At 41.2% G+C, this 22,681-nt stretch overlaps 1 protein-coding gene across 7 annotated transcripts in view; it reads right to left on the reverse strand.

The window, feature by feature from the left end:
* The window catches only part of spock3 (SPARC (osteonectin), cwcv and kazal like domains proteoglycan 3), a 708,975-nt gene that overhangs the window by 223,338 nt on the left and 462,956 nt on the right, over positions 1-22,681 (reverse strand). For all 7 annotated transcript variants that reach the window (XM_078542382.1, XM_078542400.1, XM_078542363.1 and 4 more), the window contains exon 6: positions 16,200-16,314. In XM_078542382.1, coding sequence (XP_078398508.1) covers positions 16,200-16,314 — 115 coding nt within the window. The remainder of the gene's footprint in view (positions 1-16,199; positions 16,315-22,681) is intronic.

Raw genomic sequence — 22,681 nt, forward strand, 5'->3', positions numbered from 1 at the left:
GAGTGATAGATGTTAGACTGGATTCTTCCACAGCTGGCAAAGTAATCTCAAAGATTTTTTTTAGTTGTTTTGGCCACATATTCATGGGACTGTAGGTCAATTGACATAAAAACCGCATTTTTGTAAAGTGATAGTTATATTTCTGAAAATGCCCAAAGGCACACCAAGTGCAGAAGGAATACTATGAAAAGTTAAAAAAGCATCTATGGCCTATTTTCCGATGAGAACTAAAAATAGATCCCGCAATATTTTATTGGTATCATAGAGGAAAACTTTCAGGCACCTTCATGGTACATGCTGATAATTTCTTATGGGATGGTACTGTGGAATTTGAGAAATGTATTATTAATAAGATTAGAGTAGAATTTAAAATTGGAGTCAGGGTTGTGTGGCTTTCAAATATTTAGGTTTAGATATTAAGCAAGGAGATCTGGAATAACTTTAAATCAACAATTCTATTTAGAGAATGTTACTCCTATCCAGATTAATTATATATACTAAGTCATCACAGAAGGTGATATTATATCCAAAGAGGATAAAGAGCAATTGCAAAGTTTGATTTGTCACTTGAACTGGTTAGGTATTCAAACTAGGCTGAATGGTAGATTTGGTGTATTGGAGTTAAGTACTACAATGAAACATCCTAAAGCAGAGGGCTTTGAAGAAGGGTCATAAGGACTCAAAACGTTAACCTTGTGTTTTTTCTCTCTCCACAGATGCTGACAGACCTGCTGAGTTTTTCCAGCATTTTCTGTTTTTGTTTCAGGTTTCCAGTATCCGCAATATTTTGCATTTACCCTAAAGTAGAAAATGTTTTAAAAGCAAATAAACCATTATGAAAGTTAAATATGGAAAAATGCATCCTTAGGTGACCCAAAGAGCATGAAACGAGTCATTTTTAGCAATGCTTTATGTGCCAATCTTCCTGTTGGATATACCAATGCAACTGGTTTCAAAATATTTCTGATGGGTGAGAATAGGAAATATTGTCCTTTAGCTTGAAAAGTTAAGGAAATAAAAATGGTGGTTAAAAGTACTCTAGCTGGTGAAACTGGCTGTTGTGGAGGTAGTGGGTATGGGATTCTATTTGTAGAACATTTTAAGTAATATTTTGTATGCTGGTCATACTGAAGATAGTATGCCAATTGAATGTTATGTAGACAAATTGTTCCTTGTGTGATAACGTCCACTCTACGAAAAGTATGAGTGAGAAAAGGTTGCAGATTGACCTTGCTGGCTTGAAACGAATGCTGGAAAGAAAGGAAATCTCCAAAATTAAATGGCTGGGTGCAAGGCATCAAGTGTCTGATTGTTTTACAAAGAAGAAATGCATGTGCAAAGAAATTGTTAGGGATCCTAAAAGAAAGGTGTCTCACAACATAGTGCTTTGTGGTTGTACATATAAACTCTAATTTTTATTTAAAGAGACAAAAGGGAATCTGTTAATTGTATATTAATTGTATTTAAGTGTAGGAAGATGGTGAGCATTATGTGGGAATTCACTTGTGTTCCTATAGATAGGAACAGACTAAAAGTGGTTGAAAAGTAGAACATTGAGGATGCTGGAAATCTGAAACAAAAACAGAAAATGCTGGAAACACGCAGCATCTGCAGGGAGAAAACAGAGCCAACGCTTTATGATGGCCCTTTACCAGAACCAAATCTGAAAATCTGGTGAATGAATGATTTTTTTAAAAATAAAATGATAGTCTTTTCAAACATTTTCTGATTTTAAAATCTTAAGACATGAATCTAGATTAATTTTTGATTTGACAAAATAAAATAATTTGACTTTTTAAATTCATTTGTGGGATGTGAGCATCGCTGGCTAGACCAGTATTTATTGCCTATCCCTAACTGACCTCGAGAAGGCGGTGGTGAGCCGCCTTCTTGAACGCTGCAGTCCACATGGTGTAAGTACACCAATAAAGCTTTTAAGGAGGAAGTTCCACAACACTGCCCTAGTGATAATGAAGGAGTAGCAATATAATTCCAAGTCAGCATGGAGTGTGCCTTGGAGGGGAACCTGAGATGGTGGTATTTCAATGCATCTGTTGTCCCAGTTCTTCTAGGTAGTAGAAGTCATAGGTTTAGAAGCTGCTGTTGAAGGAGGCTTGGCAAGGTGCTGCAGTGCATCTTATAGATGGTACACACTGCTGCCACCCTGTGCTGGTGGTGGAGGGAGTAGATGTTCAAGGTAATAGATGGGGTCCCAATCAAGTGGGTTCTTTTTCCTATATGGTGTCAAGCTTCTTGAATGTTGTTGGAGCTTCACTCATCTATTATTGATGATTGTGGACATATAAAAATATAAAGAACTTGCTTTATACAGCATCTTGCTTGACCTCAGCAAATTGCAAACTATTTCACAGTCAATGAAGCACTATTGAAGTGTAGTCACTGTTCACAAACAATGCAGCCAATTTGTGCATAGTAAAGATCTATAAACAGCCTTGACCTTGTCAAAATAGTTGATTTGGAAATAAAAAATGTAATCATTAAAAAAAGATGGCGAACAACAACATGGCTTGGAGGAGTATGGACAAGGAACTGAATGTTGCATTCTCACATGGATATACCTTCAGCATAGGGTTTGCAATCGATTATACTGTTATTAATCATTAATATCAGTCTTCACATATCCTTTGGGTGTTTGAGACAAATACTGACTCTCCTGCTGTCAATTGCATGGTAACAAAAGGATTTCCCCAATGGGTGCACTACCAAATAAATAGCTATCAAAATCATAGAACATAACCAAGAACTGCACTCGTATAAAACAGCACAACAGTTTGCAACACACATCACAGTTGTGTACTGTAAGAACATTTTAAATATAGCAACCTCAGCAGAATTAAGTAAAACATATCATTACATCAATCCAACACCCTGTTTTATTTTCAAACTCTAGCAATTTTGCAAGTGTAGTGTCAGCAATAAATAAGACCAGTTAATGGATTCACTCACGGAACGGTCTACTTATCTTAAAGAGTGAGTTCAAATAGACTTGAAGGAAAAAAAACCTTAAGTTGGGCTGCCCCAGAATGTTTCTTTAACAAAAGTTATTAAAAGTTACATTTGAGCAACTTGTTTGTTATTTATATATAACTTATTTTGGGAGAAGTGCTATATAACTATTCTTTAACTGTGGCTCAAAAAATTCACCAATTAATCTTAAAACCTTTTCGGACAAGTTCATATGCAACAAAAGCAGGAGAAAAATCTAACTGAATAGTTCTGACAGCCCCTAGCCCCACTCTCCAACTGAACTGAATCATTGATACAGACAACCTCCAATTGTTTAACACCAACAAGCTGACTGTTAGCTGATGTTACCGAGTGGCTGAAGGGCATTCTTCTGGGGGAGGGTGATTAGCTAGAGGTCGAAGTACACATTGTTACCAATGATTTAGGTAGGAAGGGCGATGTGGTGCTGCGATCAGAATTTAAGGAGCTAGGTAGAAAATTGGCAAGCAGGGCCTTAAATGTAGTAATTTCGGATTACTCCCAGTCCCACGTAAAAGTGAGTACAGAAATAGGAGGATAAGGCAGATGAATGCATGGTTGGAAAGATGGTGCAGGAAGGAGGGCTTCAGATTCCAAGGACACTGGGACTGGCTCTGGGGGAGATGGCACCTGTACAAGCCGGACGGGTTGCACCTGGACAGAGCCAGGAGTGAGTTCCTTGCAGGACGTTTTGCTAGTGCTGTTGGGAGGGCTTTAAACTAACTCGGCAGAGGTGTGGAAACCAGGAGACAATGTTAGAGAGGAATAGCAGGGTGCACAAAATACTGGGAGAGACAGAAAGTACTAGTATAGAGAATATTAAGTTAATAGGTGGAGTCGGACTAAGGGAGTAAGTCATGGAGTCTAAATCACGATTACCATGCATGTATGTGAATTCACAGAGTATAATATTGGGCAGTTACAAGCGCAGATTGCCATATGGAAATATGATGTTGTGGCGATAACAGATATCTGGCTCAAGGAAGGTCAGGACTGGGTGTTAAACGTTCTGGGTACAAAATGTTCAGAAAAGATAGGAAAGGAAGAAAGGGAGGAGGGTTGGCAGTATTATTTAAGGAAAGCATTGCAGTGCTGGAGAAAGAGGATGTCCCAGAGGGTTCAAGGACAGAATCAATTTGGTTAGAGCTGTGGGACAAAAAGGGTGCAATTACATCTCTCGGTGTAAGCTATAGACCGCCAACTAGTGGGAAGGATGTAGAGGAATAAATCTGTAGGGAAATTACAGAGAGATGCAGACATTATAGAGGAGTTATAATAGGGGACTTTAATTACTCAAATGTAGACTGGGACAGTGGTAGTGTAATGGGCAGAGAGGGACAAGAGTTCCTAGATTGTGTTCAGGAGAATTTTCTACAGCAGTATGTGTTCCATCCAACAAGGAAAGATGCACTGTTGGACCTGGTTCTTGGAAATGAGGTAGGTCAAGTACATCAAGTGCCAGTGGAGGAACGTTTAGGACACAGTGATCATTGTATCATAAGTTTTAGAATGATGATAGAAAAGGACAATGTGTAATCCAGAGTAAGAATAATTAACTTGGGGAGAGCCAACTTCAATGGGACAAGAACGGAGATAGGCCAGATAGACTGGAACCAAAGGTTGGCAGGAAAAACTGTAGCTGAACAATGGGCTACCTTCAAAGAAAAAATGGTTTGGGCACAGTCAAGGTATGTATATTCCCTCAAAAGGGAAAGGTAGGGCAAACAAATCCAGAGCTCCCTGGATGAAAAATGAGATAGAAATTAAGATAGAATAAAAAGTGTGCTTATGACAGGTGTTAGGTGGAAAATACAATTGAGAACCAAGCAGAATACAGAAGGTTCAGAGGGGAGGTGAAAAAGCAAATAAGAGAAGCAAAGAGGAGTTATGAGAAAAGACTGGCAGCCAACATAAAGGGAAATCCAAAAGTCTTCTATCGGCACACAAATAGTAAGGGGGTGGTAAAGGAGGAGGTGGGCTGATTAGGGACCAAAAAGGGGATTTACACGTGGAGGCAGGGGCCATGGCTGAGGTGTTAAATGAATACTTTGCATCTGTCTTTACCAAGAAAACAGATGCTACTGAGGCCACGGTGACAGAGGAGGAAATTCTGTCACTTGAAGGGCTCAAAATTGATAAGGAGGAAGTGTTGGATAAACTGTTGGTACTTAAAGTTAACAAGGCATCAGGACCGGATATCCAAGGATTTTGAAGGAAGTAAGAGAGGAAATTGCAGGGGCACTGGCCATAATTTTTCAGTCTTCCCTAGACTCAGGGGAAGTGCCAGAGGGCTGGAGAATTGTAAACATTATGCCCTTGTTCAAAAAAGGTTGTAAGAATAGGCCCAGCAATTACAGACCAGACAGTTTAACTTCAGTGGTGGGGAAGCTTCTTGAAACAATTATTCAGGATAGAATTAATGGCCACATTGAAAAATGTGGGTTGATTAAGAAGAGCCAGCATGGATTTTTAAGGGGGAAATTGTGCTTAACTAACTTGCTGGAGTTTTTTGAAAAGGTAACAGAAAGGTTTGATGAGTGTAATGCTGTTGATGTGGTGTACATGGATTTTCAATAGGCATTTGATACCATGCCACACAACAGACTTGTGAGGAAAGTTGTAGGTTATGGAATAAAAGGGACAGTAGCAACGTGGATACAAAATTGGCTGAGTAATAGGAAACAGAGGGTATTGGTCAATGGATATTTTTTGGGCTGGAGGAAAGTTTGTAGTGGAGTTCCTCAGGGGTGGGTATTGGAACCCTTGCTTTTCCTGATATATATTAATGATCTAGATCTTTGTGCGCAGAGGACAATTTCAAAGTTTGTGGATGATACGAAACTTGGAAGCATTGTAAACTGTAAGGACAGTACAGAACTTCAAAAGGACATAGACAAGTTGGTGGAGTGCGCAAATAGGTGGCAGATGAAGTTCAATGGGGAGAAGTGTGAGGTGTTGCATTTTGGTAGGAAGAACATGGAAACACAATACAAGATAAGGGGTACAATTCTTAAGGGGATGTAGGAGCAGAGGGACCTGGGTGTATATGTGCTTAGATCATCGAAGGTGGCAGCACAGGTGGAGAGAGCAGTTAATAAAGCATACAGTATCCTTGGTATTATTAATAGTGGCATAGAGTACAAGAGCAGGGAGGTTATGCTGAGCTTATATAAGACACCGGTTAGACTTCAGCTGGAGCATTGTGTACAGTTTTGGGTGCCACGCTATAGGAAGGATGTGAATGCATTGGACAAAGTGCAGAAGAGGTTTACAAGGATGGTTCCAGGGATGAGAAACTTCAGTTATGAAGATAGATTGAAGAGGTTGGGACTGTTTTCCTTGCAAAGGATAAGGGTAAGAGGAGATTTGATGGAGGTGTTCAAAATCATGAGGCAGTTGGATAGGGTAGATAGGGGGAAACTGTTTCCACTTGTAAAAGGATCGAGAATGAGAGGGCACAGATTTAAAGTGATTTGCAAAAGAAGCAAATGTGATGTGAGAAAAAACCTTTTCACACAACGAGTGGTTCAGATCTGGAATGCACTGCCTGGAAGTGTGGTGGAGGTAGGTTCAATCAAGACATTTAAGAGGGTATTAGATGGTTATCTGAATAGAAATGATGTGCAAGGGTCTAGGGAAAAAGCAGGAGAATGGCACTAAGTCATTATGCTCATTCGGAGAGCCGGTGCAGAAATGATGGGCTGAATGGTCCCCTTCTGCACCATAACATTCTGTGATTCTGTGATTAAAGGCAGCTAGGAGAGAAAATCAGTAAACAAGTTGACGAAGGCTGAGGGTGGGAGCCTTTGTGGACAGTCCCGACAATCAATGGGAGTTTGGCTGGATACTAGAGGTGGGGAGAAGGTGAGAGGAAGAGGATCTATGGTGGCAGCAGTGTAAGGTCAGCAATGAGAACTAGAGGGAGAGATTGCTGATTGCAGCAGAGAAGAAAGTCTGCAATTGGCACAGAGGAAGCCAATGGCTTTCATGAGGGATGGTGGTGGGGGGCACTCCTGCTCCTCCTAGCCAAGAAGCAGTGCTAGATATAGCAGTTACTTTGTGGAGCTGGCAATCCCCACCTCCGCTTTGCTGCCAGCTTTCCCGGCCCCTGGGTAGCCCATATAACAGTTGTAAAAGTTAAAATAGGCTACCAATTGCACAGTGGGATCCTAGTTTAAAACTTTTAATGCTGTCCCACCTCTCCATAGCAAGACATTCTGATGTCTCGGCATCCACTGCCGTAAAATAGCTAGTGTGCACATGTGCTGTAAGTTAGGGAGGCATCCTTACATCTAAGTCTATATCACTGCCCTAATGACCCTCTTGTTTCCTGTTCGCAGACAAAATCTCCCCCTATTTTTAAAAAATGTCACCATGATACAGTGAAAACCATTTTCATTTAATGTACAGATTATTAGCTAAAATGAAGTCCATTGTTTGGTTGCTGCAAAAAGGGGCTTTAAAATAAATAAAACTTGTGACATATAATTTTAGCTTCCTGGAGAATAATGGCTTGTGAGTCCTCTTTCCGATTCCTCCACACAATAAGATTCCATTCATTGTTATCAAACTGGATGCATGGCACTCTCTCATAGTTAAGGTAAAGGAAATAAAACATGAGACGATATTTTCAACATTATTGTTCTAACGTATCTAGTAATGGTTCATGAGTGATTTCTTTTCTAATTAACTGTGAATGGTCAGATACATCGGGAGAGAAATTTGAGCATATCCATTTTAGGGCAAGATAAGATCCCTACATCTGAGTCTTGAGGCCTGTGTCAGCCCAATATTGGCAGTGGGCCTCATTTCCATCAAGCCAGCATACCACAAACAGCCAGCTGGTGATGAGTCATTGAAGATCGGTTAATTTAAAATGTATGGGAAAATAAAGTGCATGGCGTGAGATTAGTGGGGCAAAAGAAGTGATAATTGGGAGAGGGAGTGGCTGCTCACATTCATTAAATGTGGGATTGGGATTCTAAGGCTGGAAAAAGCACACTGAATGCATGAGCGTTCCAGTTCAATGACTATTCCACTGGCACAAAATGTGTTGAGTATAAAAAAGATACCATGAGGAGACAAAAAAATCAAATATGTTGAGAGCTCAACCCTTAAGCCCAACAGTTGAGAGCAGCCTGCCATCCACTTCGTGCCCACAGCACTAGCTTCACCCCCGCAAGCCCACTGAAACCCCTCGCAAAAATCCCAAGGAATCCCGAACAGTAAAGTCTATTCACCTCATGCTCTCCATCACTACTGCTACTAGCCGGTGGGCTGCACCAGACCCAGCCGACAGTCACCACAGCAACCACAGGGCCCACACAGAAGCTGGGGAGACAGCACGACAGCTGGGGCTGGTGCTGGCTGCTTCAGGCCAACCTTGCAGTTTGGGCCTCAGACAGGTATTAAGCCCCTAATGCAAACAACCTAATGCCTGTTTCTGGGGTAGGCAATGCATGGTTGGCAACGTACACTCACTTCCTATCCACCACTTTGGGGGTTTAGTAAGTCAGTTAGTGCCTGGAAAATGCTGTGCAACTAAATTTATATCCTTTTGAGACATTCTTCTAAGTCACATCTTACAACAATGTAAATTTGAGCACAAATGTTTAGCTATTAATGGTTTTCTAGGATTCCAATTTTGAATGTACATTACATAAATTCTTAATCTCCAATACAGAAATCTGTCAAGAAAGCGAGACGCTTATTATGTTGAGGCTTTGGAGACTGCATTTCCAATACTCGTGTAAAATAAATGCTATTTGCAAAGATTAGCAGTGACACTGAGATTATTTCTACATCTCCATTGACTCATGACTTTTGGTATCCAAACAATATAACATTTTTTCACCTTTTATTCTCAGTAGACTGCAAGGTCACTGATTTTGTTTGACCCGATAATCTGTTACAGAGAGATTACTTTACATTCTCAGTGCATTCACACTCAACTGAATCTGCATGTTAACGCTCCTTACTTAAAAGCTTCAATTTTTCCTATTACTTCTACACATTTTTTTTAAAATGAAGATTTTTAATGAAGATGAAGAATCCTGCTTTATCATCAAATTAATAACACCCCTTCCAGCATAGCTTTTAGTTAAAAAATTACGACCTGCATCACCAACAAAAGACACAAGCAATTATTTTAACCAACTATCAATTTGTTGACAGCTAAAACTGAGTTTAAAGTTTGTAGGGATGAAAGAACTGAACAAACAGGGAAATGTTAAATACATAGACTGGGACCAAGAGATCTGAAAATCATATTTATCTGTAACTGCCTAAAATGGAAAACCATCATGTAATTCTGACAAATAAGATTTACCAATGCAGTAGCCTCTTGCAATAGCACATAAGGGAGCTCAGATTATTTTCAGCTCTGCAAGCAATTCACCTAATTCATTGTTCAATAAGTGAAAGGTTTCTAAACACCTGACTAAGGCCAGTGCAATTTTTAAAAAATATTGTACTGAAATATTGGACCCAATTTCTGTTGTTGCAGTTTTTTTTCTTGTTCCAGCTGAACCTGACTGCGTTACGGGAAACTCATTGTCTTCTTATCCCCAATTTTTTAAACAAATATGCTCAGATATGATTGTGTTTAGGTGAAATGAATGAAACAGAAATGTGGTTCATCACACTCCATCCCCAATCTTTTTCCTTACTCTTTACTTCATCCTATTCCCAAACTCTCTCATCAGCTGGATCATCCAAGTTCCATTTCCAATTTCACTTCTCATTTCCCCACCTCCTTTTCCTGCTTTTCTCCATTCCATCTGCATCAGCTAAACTGTCTGCAACTGCTTAATGATTGGCCTTGTTGCTTCTGCTCCTCTAACCTTAAGAGAGTGCTTGCTTGTCCCTTGTCACAATAAAGATATCACCACATCATAAGTTAATAAACATGAAGAAGCAGGACAAAGAGAAACCACATATACAAAGAAAAGCCTAATAGTATAATAGGAACCAATTCCATAGGTGCCCATTGGGTGGTGTCCATTATTGGGTAGATCTTAGGTCTGCTGATTACCCAAAATGCAATGCATTTCACAGCACAATAGGCTAGTGCCAGAGGAGCACTTTCCAAACTCATACTACATGCCCTACCTTCAAAATGAGGTGGAAAAATTGTTTAATTTTAACTTAATTTACCAGAAATGGCAAATTTATTTAAATCACCTATTTTACTCATAACCTGGTCATAATGCCAGGAAAGTACTGCTAGCTGAAAATGCCTATTCAAATGCCCAGTCAGCTATTTTGGGATTTCAATCTTGGGAGAAGTGTTCAATTTTTCTGAGGCAAATTTAATTAGTTGCTAGTGGCACATATTTTGATTTTTTTTACCCTAGCACATTTGTCTGTTTGTTACTGAAATTTTAACTACCAGTTCTGTGTTGTTTGCTCAATGCTATCTAATGCAGTTTTGCTGCAGTTCTAACCATGATGTGCGATAGGAATATCATTATACTTGCTGGTTGTAGGGGACAGAAAAGGGTCAGAGGAGTCCTGGAAGGGAGCTAAGTTTATACCTTGGCAGATCATGTTACACCTTTTATTCAACTGTATACATCATAGCCCATGGAGCATCTATCTTGACATATTATTGGCCATGAATATTTGCAATGAAGGAGGCAGTAGCAGAAATATATTGTTTCCTTGAGCTAGATATTCAGCTCAATTCAGATCAATTTCAGACAAGGATAGATCTGTCAATGGTTGCAAAGTATTTTGAACTTCTATGCTACTGGTTCCTTCAAACAACAGCAGGTTGTCAAATATCTGTCAAACCACACAACCAGTATTATACCAATGCATCAAGTAGGTGATAAATTTCTTCTTTGCTAAGGAAAACTCTTTTATCACTTTCCCCATAGATATCCACCACACCAGAAATAAGATGAATTCCTGCACATTTAATGTGTCAGGTTTCCTCAAAATGCAGGTGGCATCTACAGTCCATGCCCTTCAATTTTACTATTTACACGAACATTAAGTTTGTCTGTGGCTACTGGTACTGAGTGAAGCATTTGCATGTTTGCTACCTTGGTAGCAGCCATGATTCCTTTATTTTAGAACAATTGATGCTGCACCGTTATTTTAAAAACCAGGGAGCTGCTCAGAGATTATACTTAACCTCTTCAGGAATCAGCCTCGAATATGGGCAGTACAAAATATTAAAATGAGGCACACCCTACGTCTATGGTCATTAGGACAATGAAAAAAATTCTTTGATGGCTTAATGTTTTACAGTATGTCCCAGTGAAAACCTTCACAATATTAAGGTCTGTTGCTTTTTTGCATTCCACAGACATTGCCATGAGACAAGTGAAAGAGGCGTCCAGCTATAGCCTGTGACACCACCAGGAGCCTGGTATACTAAACCTCATGTTTGTAGGACTTGCTAATTGACACAAGCTGAAAGAGTGGAGTGCAATTTATGCCCACCTGACATCATGGGTCAAATTTTTAAAAGACTACAGAGGCAGGACTGGAGGTGGACAGATCCGCAATTTTCCATCACTAGTTGGTGTGCTGGTTTGCTGGTCTGGTCCTGCCTCAGGGCCATTTTTGAAGGGTCTGGTTGTGGCAGTGGCAGGGAGGGGGGAAGTTGGGGGTTATAGCACTTAATTGGTCACCTCCTCACTCTCTGGGTTCTGAAACTGGCATGTGTGGATTCCCAACCCACATTTTCTCCCAAGGGCAGGGTCGGGATGCAGAAACAAAACAATCAGCCGTTATCTTTTTGGGGTCAGCCTTAATATAATATTTAAGGCAAGCAACTGTTGTCAGAAATAACCTGTGGCTGGGAACTCACCTACTGGGAGACACGAAATAGTTTATTGCAGGACCTACAGGTTTGAAGCAATTTGAAAAAACAGAATAATCGGAATTATTATTGCTGCAACAAGGTTCAGGGAAGATGTCTGGCAGTCCTGCCAGAGAATACAGGGTCTCCAGTTTGCAGATACAAGAAAAGAAGCACTACTCCTATTAGAGTGCAGTGAGTTGCAACTATCCTGCATTTAATGGCTTAGGCCAATTATCAAAAAGATTTAAATTATGTAAATAGATGCATGGAGCAATTGCACAATTGATAATGCTATATTTAATTACAACACCATCACAAATTTAAAAAAAGTCTTCCAACCGTGGCTAGAGCAATAGGTTTTGGGACAGAAATTACTCGGCCATTCCAGCAACATTTCTTGTAGACCAGTATGATTGTAAACATCACTGGGACTTTTACACACCAGATTTTCATGGAGTTTTCCTGTGGCCAAGTTTAGGTGCAGAACCTCTGCCTGTTTTGCATTGGGTCAACAAGATCAGAGAGTTGAATGGGTGGCTCAAAGATTGGTGTGGGAGAAAAAGGTTTCAATTCATGGGGCATGGGCACCAGCGCTGGGGAAAGAGAGAGCTGGGATAGCCTTCACCTGAACCTAGCTGAGACCAGTGTCCTGGCAAATTGTATAACAAGGGCTGTAGAAAGGGCTTTAATAGTCATGGGAGGGTGGAGGGACTCAAGTGAGAGGAGATTTGAAAAGTTTAAGCAAATAGACAAGGCAATAGTGCAGGATAATCAGGGTAAATATATTGGTTATGATAACCAGAGTGCGACAATAAGGGACAGAACATACAAACATAAGAGTGCACCAGCAAAGAAGGTCAGAGTAGAGAAACAACAGTAAAAAGACAGAACTAAAGGCTATTTAACTGAGTGCTTGCAGCTTGCATAAAAAGGTAGCTGAATTGATAGCACAAATAGAAATAAATAAGTCTGATATGAAAGTCATTACAGAGACATGGTTGCAAGGTGACCAAGGCTAGGATCTAAATATTCAAGGATATCTGACATTTTTGAAGGACAGGAGGAAAGGGCAAAGGGATGGTGTCGCTTTGTTCATGAAGGATGAGATCAGAACTAAATTGACAATTGATCTTTGAGTTCTTTGAGGAAGTAACAAACAACGTGGATAAAGGGGAACATGTGGATGTGCTATACTTAGATTTCCAGAAGGCATTTGACAAGATGCCACATCAAAGGTTACTGTTCAAGATAAGAGCTTATGGCATTGGGGGGTATCATATTAGCATGGATAGGGGATTGGTTAGCTAACAGGAAAAATAGACTAGGCGTAAATGTGTCATTTTCGGGTTGGCAAGATGTGACAAGTGGACTGCCGTAGGGATGAGTGCTGGGACCTCAACTTTTCACAATCTATATCAATAACTTGGAGGAAAGAGCCAAATGAATGTGCGCTAATTTGCTGATGACACAAATATAGGTAGGAAAGTAAATTGTGACGAGGAAATAAGGGGTCTACAAAGGGATATAGATAGGTTAAGTGAGTGGGCAAAAATTTGGCAAATGGAATATTATGTGGCAAAATGAGAACTTATCCACTTTGGCAGGAAGAATGGAAAAGCAGCATATTATCTAAATGGAAAGAGATTGCCGAACTCTGAGGTACAGAAGGACCTGGGTGTTCTGGAACATGAATTATAAAAGATTGGTATGCAGATGATTAGGAAGGCAAATGGAACATTGCAAGGGGAATAGAATATAAAAAGTAGGGATGTTTTGCTACAGTTGTATAGGGTATTTGTGAGACCACATCTGGAGTAGTGTGTGCAGTTTTGGTCCCCTTATTTAAGAAAGGATATAAATATATTAGGGGCAGTTAGTCAGTTTGCTTTTGGCTGCTCTCCAAATTTTCCCGTCCCACTCACGACAATGTCGGCTGCTGGCATGACCGGAAAGTCTTGCCCAAAGAATCTGAGAGGTAAGAAAAATGGAGTGAACAAAAATTTGGCAGATGGAATATAATGTGGGGAAATGTGAGGGTGTCCACTTTAGAAGGAAGAATAGAAAAACAGAGTATCACTTAAATTGAAAGAGACTGCAGAATGCTACACTACAGAGGGACCTTAGTGTCCTTGTACATGAATCACAAAATGTCAGCATGCAGGTACAGAAAATAATTAAGGAGACAAATGGAATGTTGGCCTTTATTGCAAGGGGAAGGGACTATAATAGTGAAGTCTTGCTACAATTGTACCAGAGTGGTGAGACCACACCGAGGGCAGAATTTTACGCCTTACTGGCAGGCGCGCAACCAAAATTATGCGAGGTGACATCGGGCGAGCGTCCTGACATCATCGCTCATTCGCATGATATTTCGCTCAGCAGGTGCACGTAAAAGTCGGAAATGCGCTCACCGACAATTAAGAGGGCAATTAAGCCCATTAATGGCGCAATTGTCTGCGATTTTTCGTGGCCTGATTCAGCCAGGTGGCCTTTACATTTTTCATCAAAACTCATCCAAGGGTGGGATGAAATCTCTGTTAGGAAATAAAATAAAAATAAATATCTGGGGACAGCATTTTTATGAGGTATACTCTGAGGTGCTTGATTGTGATGCATGGATTTTTTTTTGCAGCTTTTTACACCATTTTGTAATTATTTGCAGGTCTGCAGTTCCATGAGGGCGCTGTCTGCCTTCAGGGAACTCTCTCGCAACACTCACCTGTGCCTGTGGTGACTTCATCACTTGCCCTCTTCCCACACCCACCCCGGCACCACTGAGCTTTTCAGTGTGCGCTTCACGCCGGCTAGCCGTTAATTGGCCAGCCAGCGTGAAATCATGGTTAGGGGCCGATCGCGGTCGGCAGTCCATTACCCGGTCACTCCTGGGCCCACAGATCGTGCACGCCTGCGAAGTATAAAATTCAGGCCCTAGAGTACTATATGCAGTTTTGGTGACCTTACTTAAAGAGGGGCACACTTGTATTGGAGGCAGTTCAGAGAAGATTCACTAGGCTGATTCCTGGGAACAAGCGGCTACCTTGTGAGGAAATGTTTCGCAGTTTGAGCCTATACTCATTGGAGTTTAGAGGGATGAGAGGTAATCTTATTGGAACACATAAGATTCTGAGGGAGCTTGACAGGGTAGATATGGAGATGATGCTTCCCCTCATGGGGATGTCTAGAACTGGGGGCACAGTATCAAAATAAGAGGTCTCCCATTTAAAATGGAGATGAGGAGGAATTTCTTCTCTCAAAGGGTCATTAGTGTTTGGAACTCTCTCCCCCAGTGAGAGGTGGAGGCGGGGTCATTGCATATATTCAAGGCTAAGTTCGAGAGATTTTTGATTGGCAAGGAAGTCAAAAGTTATGGGGGAACAGGCAGGAAAGTGGAGTTAAGTCCACATCAGATCAGCTATGACCTTATTGATTGATGGAGCAGAATTAAGGGGCTGAATGTTCTATTCCTGCTCCCATTTCTTATGTTCTTAAAAGGAGGGGAGCATATGCCTGAGTTGTCAGTCAATTAAAAGATTAAATCATAGCGGCTAATTGACAAAGTCAAATCTGAATACCAATTCTGTTCAATGCAGGAAAACAATTTACCCATTGGATAATGTACTGTAATGCATCCGAATGCTTTTCCACTTTCACAATGCTGGCTAATTTAATAGTCACTTACCTTTTAAGAACAAAGCCCTATTGTTATCACTATATTAAAAACATATGTAACTTACCATACAGCATTACACTGTGACATGTTAAATTGTCAACACCCTTTGAACTTATCTGTCAAAAGGTTCCTGACTCCTAACTAGGGTTTCCCCATGGTTCACAACAACTCTGAGTTGTCATGGACCACGTCGTCTTTAGCAGCCGGCCTGACTCCATAAAAATTGTGGGGTCTAAAATATTCACCCAGCGATGGAGCCGACAAGAGCGGAAATGCTGTGTGCAGTCTTGCGACCCACCTCCGCTCCCACTCTGATCAAAATAGCCAGCTCTGGTTATGGGGTCAAGACCTCCACATGCCTCCATTTCTGCTTGCCTGACATCTATTTGTCCTGCATTGGGATAGGAAACTCCAAACCGAAGACAACTTCTTTAGTTTTTACATAAGGAAGTGTTCTTTGAAGCACCATTAATACTGAAATCATTCTGAAACAAATTGACTGAAATAGTAGAATCTTGAAAAAACACAGCACTTAAATGCATTATAAATAACATGCATATATGTTGTATTTCCAACACAAAGGAAATAAGACATGTATGGAATTATCATTCTTCACCCTTATACTCCAACACCTTCACTAAACCAAGGAGTACAAAACTCATTCTGCAAAATGTCATTTTAAAAAGCCAATAAAATATTAAGACTTACCTTGCTTTTCATCTTTTCCTTCAACTGATGATTTATCTGAGGAACAAGGGCACCGTCCTTCACATTTGACTGAGATCTGCTTGCCTGAAACACATGCCTGATATTCCAGTTTGCACTATGAGAAAGGGAAAGGATTAAACAAACAATCATTTAAACAGAAATGAACTGCTCAATAAAATACAGATTACAGATATTCCCCTATTTTTGTAAATTATACTGGGATAAATATGAAAACCAATACAACAGCCACAGATTATTTCAGCAGTATTAAAGTGCTGTGTGCGCCTGCAAACAAATGAGTTATATCTCAGTAAGCAATACAAGGGCAATTCATTCATATTATTTTCTGACACTTCAGGAATGTCACTTAGGGCTTTTAATGACCCTAGCTATAAGGCTATTCTGCAAATCAGTCAATCTTTGAAGTAGATCTTGATGTTGTGCAATACTGTAAAATTGGTTATTGTGAATCAGTAGCTTTTACTTTTTCTCAGATTTAATTTAAAAATTGGGAGCCGTGTAAAAGAGCTGTCAACCCACTATCACCCATTTTGCCTTGGGTTCGGGGTCTAGATGGGGTTTCTTTAGGGCTTTCCTGTAACCCTAAGATTGCTATCATGAACTGTTATTTGTAAAAACCATTCTTGTTTATTTACAGATCTAAATTCACCTCAACACTTTACACTAGATTGTACTTCTGCTTCCCACCAGATCTCAGTCTCTTAATCACTTAATCATCTGGCATTGTATCATAGTTACATCATTAGTTACATCTGTATAGGTGCTCCTGATGTTAACCCTTTACTTTACATCACCACCACCACCCCCCCTACCCCCCGCCACAAGTCTTTACACACTCCTACATCTCCCCCAAAGTCTCAGACTTCACAAAGTTAGTCTCTGTGGTGCCTTGACCAATCTCCCTGATCGGGTCCTGATTTTAGTTCGAGGTTGAACTGCACTCTCTAGTTGCTCGATAGGAGTGTCTTCCACCTGGGTGGTTGTACAGTTTCTACTTCTTTCAGGTTCCTTGTCACCATCCAGTATGCCCAAGGTTCTATTGGTTTCCTTCCCAATTATATAAAGGGTCTTTGGTTCCTTCTGATATTTCCCTGGTCCATCTCAATTCTATAAGATCTTGGCTGTGAAGCTCTTTCCATTACAATGCCTTCTTTCTGTTGATCTTGTGTCCACACTCTCTCCCCAGGCTACAGCACTTTCAAGTCTTGTGCTCTGTGCCTGAAGTTGAAATTACAAGCTTGACTGTCTCTTTGTTGCTCCTTACGCTTCCTAACTTTCCCATGATCATCTGAGATAATAATAGGTTGTAGCGTTTGTTGTCAAGCTGGGAGTTGTGTTCACAGCCATCTTCCCATCAATAGTTCTGATGGCGAGAATCTGTTTTTTAAGCGGTGAGGTTCTGTAGTTAAGAAGGGCTAAGTTAATAACTGTTCATTTTTATCAATTCCTTGATTGTTCAACCTCCTCTTTGTGCTCCTCCATTTGACTGAGGATATCTAGGTGAACTAGTCAGGTGCATTAAACCACACAAGTTGTAGGACGCTCGCTAGCAAATGAGGGTCATTGTCTGACACCACAACGTCCGGGCTGCCATGTGCCGCAAAGATTTTTCTTGGTGATAGAATGATTGCCTCTGCCATGGTACTGTGCCGTCTACTCACAGACATTTGGAGTAGAATCAATGACGATGATGAAAACTTTACCTTTGAATTCAAATAAATCCATTCCCAGGCGCTCCTGTGGCCTTGAAGGAAAAGTGGAATGTGACTGTGGTTCGCTCTGTTGTTGACTATTCATTGCACACGTAAGGAAATTTGAGATTAACTCTTCAACAGAGTGACTGATGCTTGACCACCAAACCAACTGTTGGGCTCTTGCTCTGCATTTTGCTATTCCCAAGTGACCTTGATGGATTATTTGTAGAATGTCTAGTTGAAGCAATTTTGGGATAACTAGTCTATTGTTAAAAACTAAGAAATGATCAATAATTGTGAGATGTTTCCTCTGTTCGATGTATTGGCAATGTATTGGGTTGTTAGGAGTATACTCCTCTATTTTGATGCAATCGTCATCCTGCTGTTGTGCTTGCTTAATTTCTTGTAATCTCTTAGTGGTTGGTAAGTGTTTTGTGATCGGCAAAGTATATCTTTTCACTTCCTCAATAAAATTTAAATCTTCCAGCTTGACTCCTTCCAGTTGTATTCTTGACAACCCATCCATTGTCATCTGGTACTTCCCTTGAAAGTATTTAGTAACTGAATCGTATCTCATGAGTATCAGCCCAAAATGTTGAATTCTAGATAGCAATTTTGAAATTTACTTTAGGTTTAGAAGAGTAAACAAAGGTTTGTGGTCAGTCTCAATTTTAAACCTTAATCCCAAGATCCAATTAAAGAATTTCCCGCAGGCCTATGTGGCTGCTAATGCTTCTTTCTCAATGGCTGCACACCTCTTCTATGTGTCTATGGGAGATCTTGAGATGTAATAAACTGGTCTTCTTTGTCCATCTTTTTGGGCTTGAAACAGCACTACGCCCAAGCCTGTAGATGATGTGTCCGCTGCTACAATTGTTGGCAACACTGGATCGTAGTGCGCTAGGATTTCTGGTGAAATTGAGTTTTTCAATCTTGTCAAAATAATTTTGTTGGTCCATGTTACAGCACCACTGATGACGTTCTCTCAACAACTATCATAATGACTCATTTTTTTCTGCCAAGTTTGGTAGGAACTTGCCTACTTGGTTGACCACCTGAAGGAATCTTTGTAATTCTGTGATGTTTTTAGGCTGTGTAAATTCTCTAATGACCTTGGTTTTCTGCAGGTCGACCATAATTGCCGAAGCTTGCACAATATGCCCTATGAATTTTATATTAGGCCTTGGAAATTCACATTTGTTGTTTAACATCAAATCTGCTTCTTGTAGGACTTTGAGGACTGCTCTAACTTGCCAGTCATGTTCTTCCCTTGATGAACTGGGGTGGGAGGTCAGGGGAGCATCCAAGCTACTGAAACAGCCCAGACCCTCATATATATAGGCTTTTTAAAAATAAAGTTTTGGAAATGTTTGTATTGTTTCCCTTGTAAAAGGAGCTGAACAGGGCTTGCAAATGAGGTCTCGTGGGGGGTGTGGGATGGTGGCGGGGATCTGATTGGCCATTGGGGTATGGGTAGGTAAATACCTGAGATATGCCCATAGTAGCACAAGTGCTGTCAGGCCCATAACAACGGGCTGTCCTGCCACAGATCTTGTAAACTTCAGTGTGGTCAGAACTGCAGAACATAGCCAGGCATGACTGGAATGTAATTGCTGGGTCACAGCTTGCAGGTTTTCAAGTTCATGATTTTTATTCATAGCATTCTTTAATTACTTTTTCAGTCTTGCACCACATTCATTTTGGTATCATGCTCAGATGACACAAAACTAGTTTTTGTGTCCTTATTCTTATGATCGGAGATCCTGCTATATATAAACTATAAAAATTTATCTGGGTCTGCAACTGAAACCTGTCCAATTATAAAAGACAGCTTCTGCTATGAAGAAAAATTACAGCTATGATAGTTTTAATATGGGCTTCGAACTCAAGAAACTAACATGAACTCAGATCCCCAGTGTAAAAATGAGGTTCAAGATACTGCTGCCAATCTACTGCTATTACTGCAATTAATGTAGTTTTCTATAGAAAATAACCCTGAGGATGTTTAAATCAACTAATGCACTTTACTGCAAACACTGCTACTAAACTATCGTTCAGTTGACCAACATTGTGACAATAAAGCTAAATACAACACTCTGTTCCAATCTTAGAATCAATGTTAGAAAAATAGCACAAGCTCTTGTCAGTCTGAACAATAAAATCAGTTGTGTGCCAGATAGAGAACTGAAAAAATGTTGTGCAGTGAACTATGATCCAGTGAAAGTCTTACAGAAGCAGTGAAAATAGATTTTTACAAACCAAACTCCAAAAATAGGGAAGAATCTTATGTTCTTAGGGTGTGAGTGTTAGTCGAACCATTTCTGGGTCTTGACCCCGCTCTGAATCTCAGGGTACCTAGCTTGGAAATCTTCCTGAAGACAGTCAATTAAGAGCCACCTCTGGGAGATGGTGGGTGGATCCCGACACCGTGTGTCCAATCAGAGTGCTTGCAGTCTTGGAAAAATGTCAGCTGCACTAGCAGAAATAGGTGCTGCCAATCTCAGAAGGGTAATGCGAGGACATCCCCATCTTGAGGCACACTCTGAAACAGGTATTGAATAAAATAATCAGTGATCACAGCTGCCAGGCTACCCCTGTGGAAGACGACAGGATGGCCAGTGGTCACAGTTGGAGCCTGCTGATGGCTGCGGCTTTGGTTGGGGGAGTTAAAACAGGAAGCCTCACGGGCTTCCCAGGTCAGCCGCCGGCATGTTGCCCCCAGGCGCCTGCCACACATGGCTTTCAGTTGGAGGCCCTTTTGCTACCAGGATGTCCCAGTGGCATCTCCAATCCGCATTTAATTCCACAGATTGGCTACCTGCTACTGCCTGGTGGATAGACATACCTGGGCAATTTTTCACATTGTCAGGTAGAAGTCAGTGTTGTAGCTGTACTGGAACAGTTTGGCAATGGACACAGCTAGTTCTGGATCAAAAGTCTTCCGCATGACTGCTGGGGTGTTGTCAGGACCCATAGACTTTAGGGATATAGCAAAGGCTATCAAATGGGGACATATCCTAAAGGGGTGTCAGTCAAAATTACTGTTCTAAAGTGAGGCCCTGAGTGGTATTTTATCCATGGTGTGCTGTTCCTGATGACGGAACCGGAATTGGGCGGCACTTCTGCTCTTTTCCTTTTTGCTAGTTCCCACGCGATTCTAATTAAAATCACATGGAGGGGGAAGTTTTTCATTAGTGAAACCTGCCTTTAGCTCACAATGCAGCAGGTATGGGTGGGCTATAAAAGAACAACTTGGACAAACAATGAGACTCTGCATCACGGCCACAATTTTGCTGCCAAGCGCCAGTGCCTGTCTTCTACGATGCTTTCCCTGGATGGCTGCATCTGACTAGCCTCCCTCTCTGACGCTGCCTGTTGCTGGCATTGCAACCTCTGTTGTTGACTAGTAAGGGCTCTCCTTTCTCACATCTTCAGCTCCAGCTCCCAAGGTTGCAGGGGTTTTGGGTATATGAAACCCATAGGTATCCTAGCAGCTTAAATGCATGGAGAAGGCAGACAGTATTATGAAAACATATGTGTCCATGGCTTTCACCCATAGAACTGATGACAGTGATATTTTCAGCTCCTTCCATTGTCCATAATTAAAACTCCACCCAGCACACTGAGCTCCTTTCACTTCAATCTCCAATCCTGGTACCGCATGTGCTTCTGGAGAAATTGCACAAGTTTTGCGATAAAACCCATCCACCCACCTCTTGTCACTCTCACGCTTGTCCCCATCGCCCTTGACCCTCCCAATCACTCTGTAACCCTTCAACCTCCCCCAATTTCCTTGCACCCTGTCACCCTCCAATGGGACATGATCTCTCTCCACCGAGCTTACACCCATCCCTGTCAACATTCCCCTTCTGATCTTATACCAGCCCCCGAACATCTTTGAAGCTTTTGGTAGATCCCATGACCTATCCTATGAGACCATCAAGTATCCTAGCTTCAGATGGACCTACCCCGCTACCAAATTAACCTCCTCACTGTGACTCTCTGAATGTTTCCTCTGCCAGTAAATGGCCTGAGATGGACCACATGTATACTGCCCTTTAGGCCTCTCATTTTCTTACCATGGCTGACTGTCTGAAACCATTCCCCCACCCCTACCACCATATCCAGAATGTCTGGTCCTTCCCACTTCACTCTTCCATGCCCCGGCCACACCCTCTGTACTCCCTTTGATTCCTCTTCCAGTTGTCAATGCCCCCAGCCCTACTCCATAGCACCCACCCCCCCAACTCCTCCAATCACACCAACTTACCCTCGTCAGTCCCAAGCCTCCAATCCAAGCTGCTATTCTCCTGTACCCTTACCTTGTGCCACAGGGTTCAACAAAGAAAATTGCTGAACTGCAGATATAACTGCACAAAGCCGACTGTTGTACAGCACCTTTAAACAAACATGAACTGCATGCCATAATATTCCTGGTGCCACTAACTTAATCTTGAAGGACGCACTTAATAACAAAGGGTTTTAATATAATGAGTATTCATGCAAATGTATTACAAGGAGGAACCTGCCATGGGACAGAATGAGGCCCAACCCACTACTGACACACCATTGACTTAATTTCTGCATCTCAGCCTGCCGTGAGGAAACCAAAATTTTGGCTCCCACCTAAATAAGTCACACCGTCCGTCACATTTCCCACTCTTGCAGACCTGATAAAACTTTCCACAACATCTCTTTGTTGTATGAGCATGAGGCCTCCAGTATCCACCTGGCTAAGCTGCCCACTGTGCTAATGTAAAAAGATGA

This window comes from Cetorhinus maximus, chromosome 1 (assembly GCF_964194155.1).
Source record: "Cetorhinus maximus chromosome 1, sCetMax3.hap1.1, whole genome shotgun sequence".
Lineage (NCBI taxonomy): Eukaryota > Metazoa > Chordata > Chondrichthyes > Lamniformes > Cetorhinidae > Cetorhinus > Cetorhinus maximus.